Raw genomic sequence first — 20458 nt, forward strand, 5'->3', positions numbered from 1 at the left:
CCAGTGCTGAGTACAGTGTCTCCAGTGTCTACACTGTAGTGTCTACAGTGTTGAGTTAAAATTACTTGTGTGAATATTTGAACTCTTGGAAGTAATAGAGAATGGTGAGTTTCTGTGGCGTAGAGATCTATCCAGAAAATAGAATTACACTGTATTTGATTACTGAAACATTGTTTGCTACATGAATGCAATGTGAAAACTTTGGCTTCTTTTTTTTCCTCCTCCTGCTAATAAGTGGTAATGTGTCTGGAAAAGAAAAGATACATGGCTTAGGATGTTGAATTCTGTATTAATTGGCAAACTAAAGTGACACAGAAAAAAATATTTTAAGGTGCAATACTCCAAAAATTTTTTTGGAGACATTTAGATTTAATTATAAAGTAATTTCAGTGAAAGAATTTTTGTTTGTGTGTGAATTTGTAGATACTTCTAGTATCATGCTTAATTATTTACTTTATTTATTAAAAAGAACAAAAACATTATCTCTGGGAGAAATATAGAGTCAAACAGTAGTAAATCTGTTTAGTTGAGATGTGGGCTGTTTTGTGTTGTTTTTCGGGAAACAATATGGTTCTTTGAGTCTGGAAACTCAGGGTGAATGGAGTACATTTCCATTATGTGGCCCAGTCCAAGAAGGTAGCCTCCCTAGTTTTGAGAGAATTATCTAGCCAGCAGAATTCTTCTTCACATGAACCATTTTTAAAGGCTGAGGATTGATTAGGTTTGTGTTTTTAATCAATAGTTCTTTTGTTTTTTTTTAATCTCTGTGGTTTTAACCAGGTGAATGTGGGAAGAGAAGTTTGCAGAACTGAAATGGAGGTCAGAGCTTCATTACAGAAGGTTAGTGGGTCATCAGATTCTGTGGCTACCCAAAACAGTGAAGAATTTGTTGTGGTTTCTCAGCATGCAGATGATACTTCTACAAAACATGATGAAAAACCTGAACTGAAGGTATTTTTTTCTTTTCTACAAATGATACTGTTTTAAATTACTATTTTTTTAACTAGATGAAACTTATCTTAGGAGATGTGTAAAATTCAAAGTCAGTGTTTGATTTGTCCGGAGGCTAATTATGTGGTTTGTGTATTTATAAAGTTTTATGCTTTTGGTTATTTATCTTTTAATTCGGAATTCTGGAAAAAAGGAATTGGAGGGAAAAAAAGAAGAGAAAGGATGATTGGTGAGTTAGACTTAAGGATTAAATGTTACATAAATTTAATTTATCTGGACCTTTTTGTCTCTCACTGCTGGGTTTTAAAAGTTAGTTGTATAAATAGTTATGTTTTACTTTCATGTCAGAGACTTTTTTTTATGGTTTTTATGTTTTAAATCAGTTACTAACATGCTAGTATGTGATTTAACAGTGGACTTGTCTAAATATTTTTAAAGTATGTGTCATATTTTTAGTAGTTGAGTTTTTATGTGGATATGGTTCCTTTTTGTTTTCATTTTTATGTTGCCTTTTGTAACTCAAAGAAAAAGAATCATACAAACCCAGGTATACATGCGTGAGAATTGCATATCCACCCTCTAGAAATAGGAATAGAAAAATTAGTCAGAAGTGCAACATATTGTTTATGACTTTTATTTAATATTAACTGTGGCATCAAAGCTATATTAGTATATCAATCTAACAAATATTAAATTTTATAAAAATCAGATTTTAATACCCATTTTACATTACAGTGAGGGTATATAGTTTTGTAATTTTATTAAAATAATCAATGATCTTATTTAAATTTATTTAAATATTTGTATTTAAATAAATGACTAAATTTATTCAAATATCTGTATTTTAGTATTACTGTGTTTAATTTAAGACATCGTTTATTTACTTAGGCTTTATGTTTCACCTGCTTTTAAGAAAAAGATGAAACAAATGTAGGGAAATTAACAGTACTCCTTTTGGCAGCTACCAAGCAAAACATGTAAAGAAATCAGAAATATGTTTCTGCTATGATTAGAAAAATGACTTTTTAAATGATACAGTAGACACTGTCTATTTAAACTTATCAATTTTTCCATTTAAAACACATAAATTTATGATTACCTGGTTTTTAGAATGTGTTCCTAAAAAATAAAAAGGAAAAAACAAGAAAATGAAATCTCTGTGAATAAAATCTTAGATCAGAAGTAGTTGGAAACTGCCTGAAGTCTTTTCTGAAGAAATCTTTTTCTGAAACTATTAATCCTCCAATTTAGTTGGTTCTGTAATTCAGGATTTTGTATTATATCTAGTGAAATTACATACAACTGCATAAATTCTTGGTGTTCAGTAACTATATTTAAATTTAAATATTCAGATTGTTTTAATTTCTTCTAGAAATGAAATATTTTCTTTACGCTCCAGAACCATAGTATGATTGAAACAGAATTGTCTTGCTTTGTCTTTAGATAGTTTCTAATGGTGATGAACAGTTGGAAAAAGCCATGGAAGAGATTTTGAGAGATTCTGAGAAAGGGCAAAACAGTCTTCTTGTTGATTCTCAAAGTTCCAGTGAGATTTCAGACCATTCATTTGGAGATGTTTCAACCAGCCAAATAAATAAGCCATCTCTTCAGTTAATTTTGGATCCGTCAAATACAGGTACTCTATTGTTGAACTCTTAGAAACCATGCAAGAAATGGGATAAAGTGATAATGAAAATTTTAAGATGCAAATTAGAAAATCCTATTAGCTTTGTTTTCTAAGATCAGGGCCACCAGCTTTTCAGTTCTGTTGGAGAGTTTCCACTTTGGTTCTTATGTTCCTGTTTGTACCTTTACTTGTAAAATCAGTCTCGAAGACCAGGGACGATGTCTGGGTCTACATTTTACACCTGGTACTTTGCACATAGTAAGCCCTCAATAAATACTTACTGAGTAAGTGAATAAATTCTTGGATATCAGAGAGTAGTGTAATGGACACAGTCTTTCATATGATGTGTCTTTTTACTCAGTTTGACTACAGTTATTTCAGATTATAATTTGTGAAAATTGTAAGTAAAATAGCATATCAATTTGTCAGCGTTTTGAATAATAAATACATTCATGAGTGAGTAGGATTTGTAGTAGGAATACCAACTTGTAAGTCAAAATGGTTTTGGGTGCAAGAAAACCCAAACTAAACCAAACCCAACTTCTGCTTCAGCTACTTTAAATGCTAGAGATGTGGTTTGGTCTGGGTTCTTGTAATGTTTCTTTGTAAACTACTCAGCATTGATCTTCTTCATGTCGCCTTCTTCCTTAACTGACTTCCCTTCTGGTCACAAAGTAGTTAGCAGCAGAAATTGGTAAGTAAGGCCAGGTGATTTGTTCATGCCTGGTGGCAGAGAGAAGAGCTCTGTTCTTCTACCCATTGAACAAAAGTTGTGAGTTTTACTCTGACTGAGCCAACTGAACCATTTTCTAGTGGTCAGGGAGATGACATGAACTGACTGGTGTAGGCCTTGGTTGCATTCAAACTCCTCAATAAGTCCGTCTCACAGAAGAGATATGGCTATCCTGAAAGGCTTAAGACATTCATGATCCATTTCTGAATGTTTGTGTAGGGTAAGTATAGATATAGGCCAAAGTGCTGCACAATGGAGCCTTGATGGCCCTAACTTACTCTATACACAAAATTTATTCCTAGTGAATCAAATATTTAAATGGGGAAATTAAGCCTTTAAGAAGAAAATATTGGAGAATATTTTTGTGTTTGTCAGGGTAGAAAAAGCCACATCATAAAGGAAAAGAGAGTTATATTTTAATACATAAAAATTAAATCTTCTGAATGAGAATGATACCATAATAAATATGATTAAATGACAGGCTAGGAGAAGATATTTGCAACGTGTTGAGGGTCTCTAAGAGCACCCGCTAGTTTGATGATTCTTATAAAGACTCATAGGTCTCAGTGTATAGTCATACTCATGCCTAGATTTAAGTTTAGAGGGACTTAGGCTATATATATACATACATATATATAAGTGTATATATATATTTTTTAAATTTCTTTAAAAATACAAGATTGGAAACAAACTTTACTAAGTATTAACTTTTGTTCTTCATTGAGGGAACATGAGAGATTGTATTATTCATTGTGCTTTGCTTTATCTTTTGAGTTTCTTAAATCCCCACCCCTCCCTCAAAACCCAAAGCATACTGATACCAGCGTTCATATAATTATGCTACTTTCTAGTTAAAGGAATCAAAAGGAAGAAATACCTTTTCTGATGTAGCTCTGATGGGTTCTTGGAATCAATTATCCTTTGCAGTGACTTAGATAATGTGATTCTTATTTCTGAGCATATTTGATAGAGACCATGTATTGTGTACCTTTTTGTGTTCTCAACACCCATTACAGTAAATACATATTTAAAAATGTATCTTTCACTGAAGATCTTGGTAGATAGGAAGAATTTCCTTTGCTTTACAAGTAAGTTTTTACTATTCTTTTCTAGTTATATATTTTTAGTTTTCATTTTCAATAAGAAGACATGCTATAGTCTGAATGTGTCCTCCCCAAAATTCATATGTTGAACTCCTGACTGCTAAAGCTATGGTGTTAGGAACTGGAGCCTTTGAGAGGTGATTAGGTTATGAGGGTAGAGTTCTCATGAATGGGATTAGTCCCCTTATAAAAGAGACCCCAGAGAGCTAGCTTGTCCCTTCCACCTTGTGAGGACACACTGAAAAGATGCTCACTAGAAAGCGGTCTCTCACCAGCGCCTTGATCTTGGATTTCCCTACGTCCGGAACTGTGAGATATAAATGTCTGTTGGTTATAAACCACCTAGTCTGTGGTGTTTTGTTAAAGCAGCCTGAATGGAGTAAGACAAGACATTTCAGCTGCCTTTTCATAGTTGCAGTCAACACAATTGTTGTGGTTGGTTTAAAATGAGACTTAACTTCAATGGCAAAGAACTGTCTGGAAATTATTTAGATTTAAATGGTTTAAAGTGAACATTAAAGGTATGTTGTTTGCCTGTTATAAAACGAGATAGATGAGAGCTTTTTGTTTAAACATCATGATAACTTGTTGGTTTTTGTCATTTGGGGATCTTATATCCTGGCTACTTGACTGCAGCTCTAACAGGAAATCTTTGCTAGTTTACTGCAATGTACTAAAATACTGTTTGGATACACAGATGAGTCTTCTCTCTCATGCTCTTTGTTACTCTTTGCATCCTTCTGCTGAAGAAGGGATGATGGAATTAAAGAAGCATGACTTGAATAGGACTGAATTTATATTTGGGTGGAATGGAATTCCTTATACTGGTATATGATTTTATCAGGTCTAAAAGTGTTGCCTTGCTAAAAATATTCTGCTATTCACCTGCTTGACTCAGGATCTCATAATTGAATAGTTACCAATGAGTTTGTCTACATGAAGGCTGCGGTTATGATGTGTTTAGTTGTGGATGGGATAGGGTGTAGGTGGGGCCTAGATGATGTGATAGGTTGCTGAAAGGACCACTAACCCTAAAAAATTTCATTTATTTAGTGATTAATTCGTTTGATATACCTTGAGTGTCTAGTCTTTTAGACACTATTAATAAGTGCTGGGAATAAAAAAGGCTAGAACAGTTCCTTCCCTTGAAGAGCTGATACTCTCTAATTAAGAGCAGAATAAGAACTAAATTGTGCTTTTAATTCATCTTATTTTAGACCTTTCATGGAGGTTAAGACATGATATCTGAAGTTCAGACCTGGGTTTGAATCCAAGCTCTGTCTGTGACTGTATGACCTTGTGCAAGTTATTTTACTTCTCTAGCAGTCCTCATCTGTAACAAAGAGGTAAACTAGAACCTGCCTCATTCGGATGTTGGAGGATTAAATGACATCATCCACGTAAAGTATTTTGTAAAATGCCTGGTGCAAACTAAGTAGCAAATAAAATGCTTATCATCATCATCGTCATCAGTAGTATTGGAAATCTTGAAGCTGAAAATAAAATCACATAAAATCTTAGGTCCTGGGCTGGCCCGGTGGCCGAGTGGTTAAGTTCGCGTGCACCACTGTGGTGGCCCAAGGTTTTGCTGGTTCGGATCCTGGGCGTGGACATGGCACTGCTTGTCAGACCACGTTGAGGCGGTGTCCCACAGAAGGACCTGCAACTAAGATATACAACTATGTACCGGGGGGATTTGGGGAGATAAAGCAGGAAAAAAAAAAAAGGATTGGCAGCAGTTGTTAGCTCAGGTGCCAATCCTTAAGGGGGGGGGAAAAAAAGAAAGCACTTAAAAAAAAACAACAACTTAGATCCAAGCCCACATTAAGCACGCATCTGCTTAAAATGGACGTGGGGCATGGCGTAGGCTCCTCATCTCCATTGGCCACCTTCATAGAACCCCTGGATTTCTATGGAGCAATGTCCTTTGAAAATAATTTAGAATTTCAGTGTCCTTTGAAAAGAATTCAAAAATTATTTGAGAACAATTTAGAATTTATTTTTGTTGAGGTTCACTGAGATTCTTGAATCTGTAAATTTGTCTTTCACCAAATTTGTGAAGTTTTTAGCCACTATTTCTTAGAAATATTTTTTTCTGTACTAATCTCTTTCTCTTCTCCTCCTGGAAGACATTTTTTTTTTCCTCCAAATTTTAGATGCCTGAGGTACTCCCTAATCCGCCTCCTCACCCCCTAGTTGTAGTGCAGCTCCAGCTCCATAATTATGGCTGGACTTGTGGTAGAACTGGCAGAGCAAAAAGGAAGAGAGGAAAAACGCCAAAACAAGTTATAATTCCCCAAACACTCTCTGGTTTGCAGGGACTTCTTTTTTGTCCTTTGGCCAGGAAGATTGGATTTCTTTCACAGTTTTGTTACTCGCTGCATGGTTCTGCAAGTTGGGTTGCTCTTAGGTCAAAACTGGAAGATAAAGGACAAAAAAAAAGGAACTTCAACACTGTAGTGGTAGTTCTTCAAGTTTTGACTTCTCTCTCTAATCTATTATTGTCTCCTTTTTTAAAAAAGAATCCTCAGGTAGTTATTTTTTATGTTCTGTCTAGTGTTTTCAGTTGAGAGAAAAGTGATAGCAGACTTATTATTCAACTTGACTGTTGTTCAGTTTGAGCATCTTTAGTTCTGCCAGTTTTTACTTTAGATATTTTGAAGCTCAGGTATTCAGGTATTTGAAGTGTTAGGGGCATAACCACTTAAACTTACTATGTTTTCCTTATAAACTGACCTTTAACATTGTAAAATGTCCATTTTTCTCCTTTTAGTATTCCTTGTTTTGGAGTCTAATTTTCTGATACTAGCATAGCTGCTCTCATTTTCTTAAAATTAGTGTTTGCAATGGTATGTCTATTTCTATTTTTTTTGTTTACTTTTAAGCTATTTGTGTCTTTAAAGTGCATGTTTCTTATAGATAGCACATAATTGAGTTTTGCTTTTTTTATCCAGTCTGATAGACTGTCTTTTAATTGGTATGTTTAGACCAGGGGTCAGCAACTATCTCCCATGGGCCAAATCCTGGCCACTACTTATTTTCAGTATGGCTTTCAAGGTAAGCATTGTTTTTACATTTTTAAAGGGTTCAAAACAAGTCAAAAGGAGAATGATATTTTGTTATATGTGGAAGTTACATGAAATTCAAATTTCAGTGTCCATAAATTAAAATTTGAATTTTGTAAAAAAAAATTGTGGAAGATTGTTTTCTCTATTTTTTATATAAATATTTGCATAGTATCTTAGATTTTTTTCCTCTGGGCCCACAAAGCCCAAAATATTTATAATATGGCTGTTTACAGCTAAAACTGATGACCCCTGTTTTTGACAATTTACATTTAATGCAATTTCTTATGTGTTTGGATATAAGTGTACCTACTCTCTTGCTGTTTGTTTCTTTTTGTCCCTTTCTTTATTGTTCCTTTCCCCCCCATCCTGCCTTCCTCTGAATTGAATATTTTTTAATATTCTGTTTTATCTCCATTACTGGGATGTTAACTATATAATTTTGTTTTGTTATTTTAATGGTTGTGTTGAGGTTTATAACCCAATTCTTCAGCATGTCTCTCTTTTAATAATAATATACCACTTCATGTATACTGTGAGGATCTTCTGTTTCCTCCTTTGCAGACTTTATGCTTTTGTTGTTGTTCATTTTGCTTGTCCGTATATTACAAATTCTACAAAATACTAATTTTTCACTTTAAATAGTCTGTTATATTTTAAAGAACTTAAAAGAAGGTTTCCTCATATTTATAACTTTTCGCACTCTTTGGTTTCCCTCTAGTATCATTTTCCTTTATACCAAGGAACTTATTTAACAATTCTTTTCTTCTGCAATTTAGAATCTGCTGTTATATCCATCCAGGGAATGTTTCATTTTAGATCTAGCATTTTTCAGCTCTAGAATTTCTTTTGGTTCTCTTTTCTGTCTTTAATTTTCCCCTTGTTTTGTTAGATGTTTTTCTTTAAATCCTCTATCATATTTATATAGTTACTTAAAGGTCTTGTCTGCTAATTTTGTTACCTGTCTCTTTTAGATCCATTTCTGTACTGTTTGCGTATTTGAGCTATACAGAATTTTGTGAATCTGTGAGTTATACAGATTTGTAAAATACTTATTTCTTCAAAAAACTTTTCTCCCCCTGTCTTTTGTAGGACTCCAGTTATACGTAAGTTAGACTGCTTGAACTACTTGATCTATCATGCTCATCTGTCACTGAAGCATGGTTTTACCACAGGACCTTGCAAATAATTGTTGCATAAGTGCTTGCTAACTTAACAAAAATGCATAATATATGTGCATATAACAATAATAGTAAAATGGAAACATGTTGGCGTTCAACCTTAGTGTGTTTGTGGTTTTTTATTTATCCATTTTGAAATGTAGTACATTGAACTCATTCCCAAGGGGAAAAAACATGTTTTAGTGACTGGAGAACATGGTAGGTGAAGTAATTCATTTGAATGGCTTTAGTTTCTCAATAGAAAAAAAGTAGGTGGTGAGGTTGCATGTTTTAGTATAAGGATGGGAGCTGGAGTGGGGGAGGTTGGGAATGGCTTTTCTGACTTTATTAATATCCTGTAAGCAGAATCCTGTTAGTGAGAATTTGAACATGCTGTAAGCATCTAGTTTGGGTGGGACAGGCATACTTAATTTTGTGCAGCATGGATATGGGTAACAACGGGATAATTGGAGACTAGCTGAATGTGGGTTTCAGGTGGGGATGAGAGAGTGGCACAGGGAGAGTTTTATACTACCTGATGTATGCAGATAGATACTGTCTAACCACAATGGAGCCTTTACTACTTGCTGTGCTTAGAATTAAAGTGAACAGTTTTTTGGTTTGTTTTTGTTTGTTTGTTTGTTTGTTTAAAGAAACTCATTAATGAGGAGGGGAGAATTGGGGGAAGCAATCATAGGATCATTCACCAAAATAATTATTTGGAGGAAAAAATTTCCATTGGAGTACTTACGTAGTTCATAGAAGCCAGCAAGTCAGGAAGGAGCAAAATAAGGAGCTTGACTTTTGTTGCTATTATTATGAGATGTAACATCTTAACATTGTTTACTTTTGCTTAGGAAGTTAGGCTGCTTAATATGATAAATTCAGTGCTGTGCAGGATCTTTTACAGCCAAGAGAAACTTTTAGCTGATTTTAATTTTATTTAATCCTCATTATTTTTAGGCTAATTCACACTCTCTTTCGTGTGTTTTTTTTCTCCTTATTGTTCTGTACCATTTGAACTCTGTATTTTTGATTTTTTAAAATGTAAAACTTAGAATTTTTTTCTCTGAAGATGTTATAGCTAAGTAAGATACTTTGAGAGATTTGAAAGTATAAAATAGCCAATTCCAGAACTCTGAATTAAGATATAGAATAAACATTAAAAGAAATGAAAACACAGAGAGACCTGAATTTTGTTTGCAATTTTTCATTTGTTTTTGGGCAATAGGCAAAATTATACCGTGAAGTTTTGTGTTAACTTTTGAGTGTTTCTTTTTTTTTTTTCTTCAGAAATTTCTACACCCAGACCATCTTCTCCAAGTGGATTACCTGAAGAAGATAGTGTTTTATTTAACAAACTGACCTACTTAGGATGTATGAAAGTTTCTTCCCCACGTAATGAGGTGGAGGCTTTACGGGCAATGGCAACTATGAAATCTTCCAGTCAGTACCCCTTTCCTGTTACTCTATATGTGCCAAATGTTCCAGAAGGTTCTGTAAGGTAAACTGTTACTTTTCTTTCCCCTCTTAGACATGTATGAAGTTTTTTGGGTGGTGGTGATGACATTGTATATATTATATCACAAATCAGGACTAGGACTTACTGTGAATTCACTTTTACTCTGCAGACACGCTAAGTAAACATGTTTAAGCTTAAATTGTGTTGCTTGTCTGCATGGGGTATTTGCAAAATTATTCTTTTTTTAATTTTTAATTTAATTTTCTTTTTATTTTTTGAGGAAGATTAGTCTTGAGCTAACTACTGCTAATCCTCCTCTTTTTGCTGAGGAAGACTGGCCCTGAGCTAACAACATCCATGCCCATCTTCCTCTACTTTATATCTGGTACGCCTACCACAGCATGGCGTGCCAAGTGGTGCGATATCCGCATCTGGGATCCAAACCAGTGAACCCCTGGCCGCTGAAGTGGAACGTGAGCATTTAACCGCTGCGCCACTGGGCCAGTCCACAAACTTATTCTTAGAATATTATAAATGGAAATATAACTGTAAAAATACCTGTAAGTCATGTTTATTCAGAAGGAGCATAAAAACCTGCCTTCAACATGTCATTGTAGCCGTGGTTCAAAAAACTAGAGTGAGCCCTAGATCTTACGCTGTTTACGTCAGACTGGAAAGAAGCAAAATGGTCTTTTCTCTTATGCTTAATTGGGAATAATATTTAATGTCATCTGAACTTTGAATTTCTTTAAATGTAAACCAGATAATGTTGTTCTCCTACACTCAGCCCTCCAGTGGCCCCCAGTCACACTTGTGGTTATATTCCAAATCTTTATCATGTCTGACCGGTCTTCTCTCTCTGCTTCTCTTACTCTTTCACTGCATTCATTGACTGCATTCATTCACTACATTCCAGTCGTAGTAGCCTCTTTGTTCTTTCTCAAACCCAGTGTGATCCCTGCCTCAGGGCCTGTCATGATTCCTACCTCAGGGCTTTTGTATAGTCTCTTTCTTTTGCCTAAACAGTCTTTCCTTGGTTTTCCAGTGGCTTTTTTGCCTCTTCTCAGTTTAACTTCAAGAAACAGTTTATCAAAAGGAGCTTCTTTTGATCATACCGTATAACTACCCCTTTCTTTCTCCTTACTGGGCCTTTTTTTTCTTCATAGCATTTTCCTTGACTTGATATTTTATTGTATATTTATTTGCTTATTTGTTTATTGTCTGTCTTCCTCACTAGAATGTAAGCTCCATGCGAGCAGGTTATTTGTGTTTTTCCCTGGTGTAGCTTCAGTGTCTATAGCAATATCTGGTCCATAGCAAGTTTTCAGTAAATATTTGCTGAATGAACAAATAAATGAACCAGGTCTAGGAAGTTAGGTTGAATGTCTCCTGAACCTGTAATATTCCCTGAAGGCTGATTTAAGCTTGTTAAATTCTTTTCTGATCTGCGTCATTCTTCAAAGTTTGCAATGTGGGAAAAGGTTAGCTAAATTCTAAGTACCAAAATAATAGCAATATACATTTACAGGTTTTGATAAAAACGCTTTGACTTTTTCAGGAAAGGGTTTTGTAGATATGTTGTTTGTATGATATCTCTTTAAAGTGTCAAAATGCATTTTACTTATTTTGTTTCAAAGTACCAAACACACCTTGACAAAGACTTAGTGTTTTGACTTGTCTCTTGATTTCACAGTTTGAGATCCTGAAGTGGTCTTGGGTTTTTGTTTTTGTTTTTTTTTTAGGATTGGCACCTGAGCTGACATCTGTTGCCAGTCTTCTTTGTTTTTCTTTCCCCCTTCTTCTCCTCAAAGCCTCCCAGTACATAGTTGTATATTCTAGTTGTAGGTCCTTCTGGTTGTGGTATGTGGGACACCACCTCAGCATGACCTGATGAGTGGTGGCATGTTTGCGCCCAGGATCCGAACTGGAGAAACCCTGGGGTGCCGAAGCAGAGCTCATGAACTTAACCACTCGGCCACGGGGCTGGTCCTGGCCTTGAGTTTTTAGAACAATCTAGGGTTTAGGATTTGTAGAGGGAAAGTTAGAGAATTATTTGCTCCTAAATCCCACAAACTCCTTTTACCTCTTAAATTCTGTTAAGTTCATCTTTAGAACCACTCTGACCATTTTTGGGGTAAAAGAGGTCTTGGTTGAACAATGACCTGGGGCTTGGATAAACTTACAGGTGCTGCTCTAAATAGAAATGAATTCTCCAGGGATGGTCTGTGCTATTCTATACTGGCATTCTTTTTGTCATAACAGAACAAGCCTAGCATTTAGGCATTGGTGACATAGATTTTACCAGGCAATGTATACTTAGCTTTGGGCGTAAGTAAATTGGGTCATAAGAAATACAAAAATGAAGTCATTGTCAAAAGAAAGTGAAGAATTGATGTTTCTGTATGTATATATATGTGTGTGTGTATATATGTGTATATATATATATATATACACATAGCATACATATACATCCTTATATGTATATAGCAGGAATATAAAGACAATTTGTTTCCCTGCATTATTAGTGCCAGTTTATTTTTGTGATTTTAAGATAACCATGTTTTTGTTACTGGCATAGTAAAACTGTTTCCCTTTGTTCTTTGATAGTTAATATTTTATCTCATTTTTCATCACTGTTCTGCAGAATCATAGACCAATCCTGCAATGTGGAAATAGCATCTTTTCCAATCTATAAGGTGTTATTTTGTGCACGTGGACATGATGGGACAACAGAGAGCAATTGCTTTGCATTTACAGAGAGTTCCCATGGTTCAGAAGAATTTCAGATACATGTTTTCTCCTGTGAAATTAAAGAGGCAGTAAGTATAATATATCGTAGCAATTTGCTATAGAGATGAATTAGGGTATTATTTTTGGACCCTTATCTCACTGTCATATAAATTAGTATGTATGACCATATACCATATTACATAAATTTGTAGTATATTTCTAAAGAGAAAATTAATATTTGTAATGGCATAAAACTGAATATGGAAAGCTAAATCTGATAACTCTGTGCACTAAAGTGGTATTATAGGGCACTCTCAGCTTAACAGATGTGACAGAAAAATCCCACTTGATGAGCTGTCCTCCCAGCCCACCATGGTAGTAATTACTCAGGCTTCGAAAGGAGGAATATTTTTGCACATCTTTTATTATTTTGCTCATGTCGATTGGTCCATGTGATTTTAAAAAGTGCCTGTAACAATTCATATTTCTCTCCTGGGCCTAATAGTTGCATGTTGCTTTTACTTAGATATTGCACTAAGGCTGTTTCATGGATCTCTGTGGTTTTGACCTGTGGTTATTTGTTATCTGCGTTCACTCGGAGGCTCTGTAGAACTGGCCTAATTGAAAATACAAATGCTTAACGTACAGCATGGGTATCAACTTGTAGTCCTTTGAAGATGCCAGTAAGTTCCTCTTAGCAGTTATTAAGTAGTGGTTTATTCTTAGACTGGAGAAGTAGTTCAGAATCAAATGGCTGTTAAATACATGGGGAAATTGCCTTTTTTCTGTATCTATTGAGTTTTCCCCAAATTAAAAATAAGTTGCACTTTTAGAACTTTAGTAGTTACAACCATTTCAAAGGCATTAATAAATGGGATTGACAAGCAAGGTCTCAGGTGTGTTTGCTTTTGGAAATATAAATTGTCAGTAGAAAATGCTGAAAGCAGTTATTCTATTTTCTCTTTATCATGAAACATAATTAAACCATTGTGTTAACAGTAGTTCAGAGAGTTTGTTTCTGGCTACAACATGGGAACTCATAGAAATGTAGATTTCTTGTGTGTTGGATGCAGAGTCTGAGTGATATGTCTATTCTTATGCCCTGGTGATTAATTTTATTTATGCTAAAATGAACTTGCATGAACATCATTACATCATTTAGATTGTAGCCATAGAAGTTGTCTGCCAGAAACCATGCCTGTGTTAGAAGTTCAAGTTTGGTGTTTGGTTTTTTGTTTTTTTAGATAGTTCTGAATCTCTTTTATCCCACCATTTATATATTTATATATATAATGACTGGTTTGGCCAAAAGTGTGATAGATAGGAGAATGAATGAGCACAAGTGTGCCTGGCACATAGGATGCAGAGAATATAAATATGTTGAAAGAATACGTTTTGTTTGTGAATGAGGGGGTCTATTTTACAACTCCACTACAGAGGTGGGGAGGCAGATGGTAGAGTCCTGGCTTTTCATGTTGGCAGCCAACATTTAACATACCTGTGTGGCTTCTGGATAATTGGCACTCAACAACAAGGAAATGAACTTTGAAGAATTGGAGACCCTGCTGCTTGGAGAGGCAGAGCCACTGCTGCAGAAGGAAATTGAAGGGGACCTAGCTGCAAGCATTTTTCATAACTATAACGGTATGAAACTCTCTTTTGGATTATGCCATCCACTTGTTTATGGGTGGGGGAAATATTTGTCATTTATCAGAGATTTAGCAGTGGATGAGTGGTGGACAAAACTGTGGCTAATTCTTCGCCTGACCATTTTGGATATGGTATTAAATAGTGTTAATTATATTTCTAGAGAAGATATTTGGTACATTGCAGATTGTAAGAAAGTGATATCCATGTATCTAATTTTTTTTAGAGTACATTTTTCGAAGTGTTACATTATGGAACATTGGTGGTAAAATTGTTTGAAGGAGAAATACATGACACTTGTCATTAAACTTTATTATGACAGATCATTTCTAAATCAAAAGTAACCCAGTGTAAATACCAAAGAGCTTATGCCAGGCACTGTGCTAAGCATTTACTTGATACTTATAACATCTCCATGACATAGATAATATGTATTTAGACTAGTAGTCTTATGCTCCTCTTTGCCTGGAGCAGTCCTAGTTTATGCTTATCGTTCAGGTGTATTATTAATAGCACTCTATTTTATTCTCAAAAGTGTTCTGGTTTGATGGATAAATTGTATAGTTACCCTTTGTTTATCCCAAGGCAAAGAGAATAGATGATAGAGCTGGGTTTCAAATGGAAGTCTCTCACCAGACTCTCCGTGTAATTTTCAGTAACAACTTTCCTGTTGCTTAAATATTATAAAAACCAATTGTTGTGGATTTTTGGCTTTCCATTATGCTTTATAAAGGGATTTATCAGTCATATAGCTTGCCTTCCATCTACCTTTGGATTTTATTCATGCCTTTTACAGAAGATGTCCAACACCTTTCTCTCTCCCCTCAAAAAATAATTACCCTTTAAATTAATCAGAAGTCTTTTAGTTGCATTTACTGGTTGTCTGGTTACCTAGTTCCCAGATGTTTCTTGATCTGTGGTAAAGGGACAACCTTAGTCCTTAGTAGTTGGGTCACTTTTGATATGCACAAACAGTTGGCAAAGATAGCTCAGGAACAGGTGACAGACATTCTTACTGCTTAAGTATGTACTGTGCGGGAGCGTTGCTAATTTATTTGTTTTCCATTGTTTGCAGAGTCCCTGGATGAAATCTGAAGTTGTCAGCAGTCAAAGGCAAGAAGATGTCTTCTCAAGCAGGAGTTGCGCATGGCTGCCACTACTGGCTGTCACTGTGATGCTCTTATTTCACACTAAAGTCCCACAAGCAGCAGTCACCTACAGTGGGAGAAGGGAAGCCAGTGAGGGTTGGACCTGTGATACAAGGATTAGGGGTTCCCACAGGAGAATTAGGACACATTTGACTTGTTACCCTGGATATTCTTCTGAGGACTATGCTGGAGTGGATTTCAGTTATCTATGGCAAAAGAGTTGGGGAATTCAGCCAGAAGTACCTTGATGCTGATGATCTTTGTTCAGGGAGAATGATGTGCTGGGCTTCTGCTGAAGAATTGCAGGCAAAGCAGAATATCAGAAAGCATACTGAAAGAAGCCAGGAGGCACCTATTATTGTTGCATCTTTATGGATGTATATACAAAACTGTTTTTAAAGATACTTTAAAAGGCTTAGTTGACTCTTTTTTAGAATTTATTTCTACTAGTCAGTGTAACCATTTTCTTCAAAACAGATTTTGATGTTTGTTGTTCGTACGTTTTAACATACTTGCCATCACTAGCAATTCTTAGTGGTGTGTTTTAGAAGCACAGTTGTCATCATCTAGTGTTAAAGACATTCAGAGGTGTCAATCAAATATCAAGGGTGTCATTGGGAAGATCTTTATTCATAATGCACTGGGTTTTCTTGGGGTTGCTGATATGCCACTATATAAAAGGAAACCGTATTCTTTGCATGGGAAAATATTATTTCTAAACAGATGTTTGTTAATATGATATTTTAACAAAGTGCCTTATTTTGGAAATTAATCCAGAAGTTGCATTCTTAGTGTTTTCCTTAAATAAATTTTTATAATTTTTAAAAAGTTTCTTGTGGCGGCGGCCCTGTGGCATAGTGGTTAAGTTCAACATGCTCTGCTTTGGCAGTCTGGGTTCGTAGGTTCAGATCCTGTGTGCAGACCTACACCACTCGTCAGCCATGCCGTGGCAGCAACCCACACATAAAGTGGAGGAAGATTGGCACAGGTGTTAGCTTGGGGTTAATCTTACCTCAAGCAAAAAAAGAGGAAGGTTGGTAACAGTTGTTAGCTCAGGGTTAATCTTCCTCAGCAAAAAAAATAAAGTTTCTTGTGTGATGCCTCTTATTTTAACTCCTTTCAGTGAGGAATATATTTGAGTAAGTTGTTTTTAAAATTTTAACACATATCTTTCTGGGTGTCTTTATAGAATGATTTTCTACATTTATTTCTTGGGTGAACATTTTCTTGATATTTGCTATTTTTAAGAGTTGATTCTCTTTCACCAATATTAGTGAGAAGGCTTTATCTTGGGAAAAATTGGCTGTTATTTATTTTAAGTGAATACCTTTCTGTTTAAGAGCATTTTTTGGCTGTTAACATGTAATCCATATTTGAGAATTTGGAAAATACTGAAAAAAGAAAATAAAAGTTACTGAAAATTCCACCAGGGTTAAGATTTTGGTGTATCTCCTTTCCACATATCTACATGTGCCCCTCTCCTCACCTCTTCAAAAACAACCACCGCTACCACCTCAACACATAGTTTTGTGTTAATTAGTGCTTTCTATAGGTACTGCCTTATGGGGAAAAATTGTACTGTTATTTGTTAGTAAATCTTTGCCTTATGCAAAGAAAATGCCTATTCTAGATTATTTGTTTGTGTGACATATGTAGAAAAGTTTGCCATAGTATGTGTTTTTAGTTTTCTTTTCATGATGTAATTGGTTACCCAATTTGTTCCAATCACTATAGACATTGATAATCATTGTTTCTAAAGCTACTCTATCTTACCAATGCTTGGATCACCATTCCAGCTCATTCACACACTCTGGAATTCACAAATGATTTTAACCTTGTTGTTGGAAATAGCAACTTGCAAGACATGGTCAAGATTATATGTAGTTTGACTGCTATTAGTGAAGCTAATGGACTGTTGTGTCCTTCCTCCCAAAAGAGAGAAAGATGTAGTCTGATTTTTTCCCCCATCATTCTCTACTACTCTGGCTCAGCCCCATATACTTAGCATTTTAAAAAAGAAGTTCCTGAGCCTTACCATCTGCTTTGGAATTTCCCAAGTTCTTTGACTTGTTTGGTGTGGCCTGATGTGGCAGGCTTGCTGATAGCTCTGACGCAAAGGAAACGAAATAGAAGGTATGGCAGAGGAGAAAAAAGAATAAACATGGTTGAGGTTTGGCTCTAGTAAAGTATCAAAAATTATGTACAGATAGTCCTCTATTTTCACATATAATGTTTTATAAATATCCTAAATTTGAATGTATAAAAAGTGAACAATAGCCTTCACATTTTATTTGGAGTTAGGAAGTGGGGAGTACTCAAAGAACTAAAAGTATTTACACTTTACCTTGTAGGCATAATCTTCAGTGACTTATTTCTAACATGTTCTTTGGTTCTGTTTTCCTCTATATCACTTAAGTTATTGGACTAAGTCAAATAAGTATACATTGAGGCTAAATATTTCTGCTTTGGCTTACCGAATGATTCCTTCTCACCTACCCCAAATGCGTTCAAGTTACATGTGCTGGAGTGTAAGCTCCATGTTTGCTGCTGCATCCCTAGCACCGAGAATAATACTTAGTACACAGAAGGTGCTCAGAAAATATCTGTTGAATGAATGAATGAATTTATTATTGTCTTAATTGTATAAGATTTGAGGCCTACAGTCTTTATTAATATCAATCCTTTGCTACTTTTATTGTTTTTACTTATTTGTATAAAATTACATTGGTATATAACACATTAAAATATTTAAAAAATTTTATAAGCACTGTGATACATATAGGATACTACTGCTCAAATTAAACTTTAGGCTGGAAGGCAGCATTCTTATAGTTAAAAGGTGTCAGTTAATTTAAGAAATTATTAATTTGGCATTGGAAAGGCAGTTTAGAGTAATCATTGATTAATAGATGTAAGTATGGCTATTGGAAGTTTGAGGACCACTTGTTTTTGAATGTGGTAGATTGTGTGTATGAAAAAGGTGGAATATGTGAGTATAATAAAAATAGAAAAACGAGGAAAGACCCCCCTACGTTACGACTTTCTGCTGCTGTTAAAAGTACTGATGATTTCTCTTGTTTCAAGAAATTTACAAACTATCATAGTCCTAGACTAATCTGATTCAATGCATAGTTTGAATTCACCTTAAAGTGAAGAATTTAATATTCAGAGAAGTCTCTTGCACCTCCCAGTGTGAGGTTTTGAAAATACAACCTTTCCTAAACCCTTCTTATTTCTTGTTTTTGTTGTTCAACCCATGGGTGGCCCGAGAGATCTGGAAGGTCTTTTGAGCTTCAGGCTTACAAGTTTGAAATGGTATAATGCTTCTTTTGGAACTAAGGAAGAGAATAACTTCTGGAAGAGTGAGGGATTTAGAACACCTCTTTACTTTAGGAGAAGAGTATTAGCCATTTTAAAGTAGTCACCAGGGTGGCTTAATAATAATAAAATAGATGAGAGCATTCCAGCATTCATTCTGGGAATCCTGCACTGCATTTATACTGCAAGAACATTGAGTAATAACACTGGAAGCTCTTTAAATCATGTTTTCTTATTGCTAACAGCAGGATTTGCTTTATTCTGTGACTTAGTGTCTAGCCCTCTGAAGCTGAGGGGAGTGAAAAGAGAAATTGGCAGCTTGGGCTAAAACCTTGTTTGTGTGTATTCATTGGGAAGATTTAGATCCCGCATCATTCTAGTAATTATCTTAGGATTCGTTCAGTACAATATAGTATGTTCTGAGTCCTGGAAACATTTATAAATAAATATAGTTTCTTTTGTGAACTTAAATTTAGCATTTTTATTATTGTGTTTAAATTCCAGATTCAAAGAAGCAAACTATGTACACACATGCTTGACTGTATTTATACTATATATTATAAACTATATATTATAAACTATGTATATATCATATATATGTATCTGCTTAAAATATATTTACTTTATCTGCTAAAGGGAATTGTGACCATGAATGTTATAGATTCAAGAATTAGGAGATAAGGATATTAAAATGCAGTTAAAACCTTTGCCTAATGGTATTTCCGTTTTTATTCTTTTAGGTAAGCAGAATTTTGTATAGTTTTTGTACAGCATTCAAACGTTCTTCCAGACAAGTGTCTGATGTTAAAGACTCAGTTATTCCTACCCCTGACAGTGATGTGTTTACCTTCAGTGTCTCCTTGGAGGTAAAAGAAGATGATGGAAAAGGAAACTTTAGGTGAGGTTATTTGGAAAGAATAAAAATTGGCACTGTACCTGAAATATAATGTTGGCTAATATATAGGCTTCAGAAACTATACAATGTTGATATAAAACCTTAAAATGATAAATAAATATTTGGTGAATGAGTATGTTTTACTTATGCTTTTCAAATATTTTATGTAAATGATTAATATTTAAAAATACTGATATTATAGCAAATTTAGTAAGATAAAAGAATAAAAAGTTATAGTCTAGTCAGCTACAGACATTATTTTTAATATTTCATTTATTCCCTTTGTTTATTTCTAGGGAGTATTTTTATACAATTGTATATATAATTTCTTTTATCTTTTATGATATAAAAAACTTTTAATTCAAATGTTCTTAATTAAAATCATTTTTAATGATTACCAATAGTATGTTGTGTGGTTTGATCATCATTTAATTAAACGTTTCCTTCCCTTGTATATTTAGAATGTTTTCCTCCAGTTCAAAAATAGGTAATAGGAAACAGTTATACTTTTTAACGATCGCCTGTGTGCCTTAACTATACCTTTAATTCTAACAATAATTGTTAGGTATTTTATGTTTTTTATAGATATAGAAACTGAGTCTTGTTTCAGATAAGTTGC

At 34.7% G+C, this 20458-nt stretch overlaps 1 protein-coding gene across 18 annotated transcripts in view; it reads left to right on the forward strand.

Moving 5' to 3' along the window:
• Window positions 1-20458, forward strand: part of RABGAP1L (RAB GTPase activating protein 1 like) — a 674786-nt gene that overhangs the window by 66144 nt on the left and 588184 nt on the right. For all 18 annotated transcript variants that reach the window (XM_070266397.1, XM_070266404.1, XM_070266408.1 and 15 more), the window contains 5 exon segments: window positions 781-951; window positions 2395-2587; window positions 9933-10143; window positions 12746-12920; window positions 19685-19842. In XM_070266397.1, coding sequence (XP_070122498.1) covers window positions 814-951; window positions 2395-2587; window positions 9933-10143; window positions 12746-12920; window positions 19685-19842 — 875 coding nt within the window. In that variant the 5' untranslated portion in view covers window positions 781-813.

This window comes from Equus caballus, chromosome 5 (assembly GCF_041296265.1).
Source record: "Equus caballus isolate H_3958 breed thoroughbred chromosome 5, TB-T2T, whole genome shotgun sequence".
Taxonomy (NCBI): Eukaryota; Metazoa; Chordata; class Mammalia; order Perissodactyla; family Equidae; genus Equus; species Equus caballus.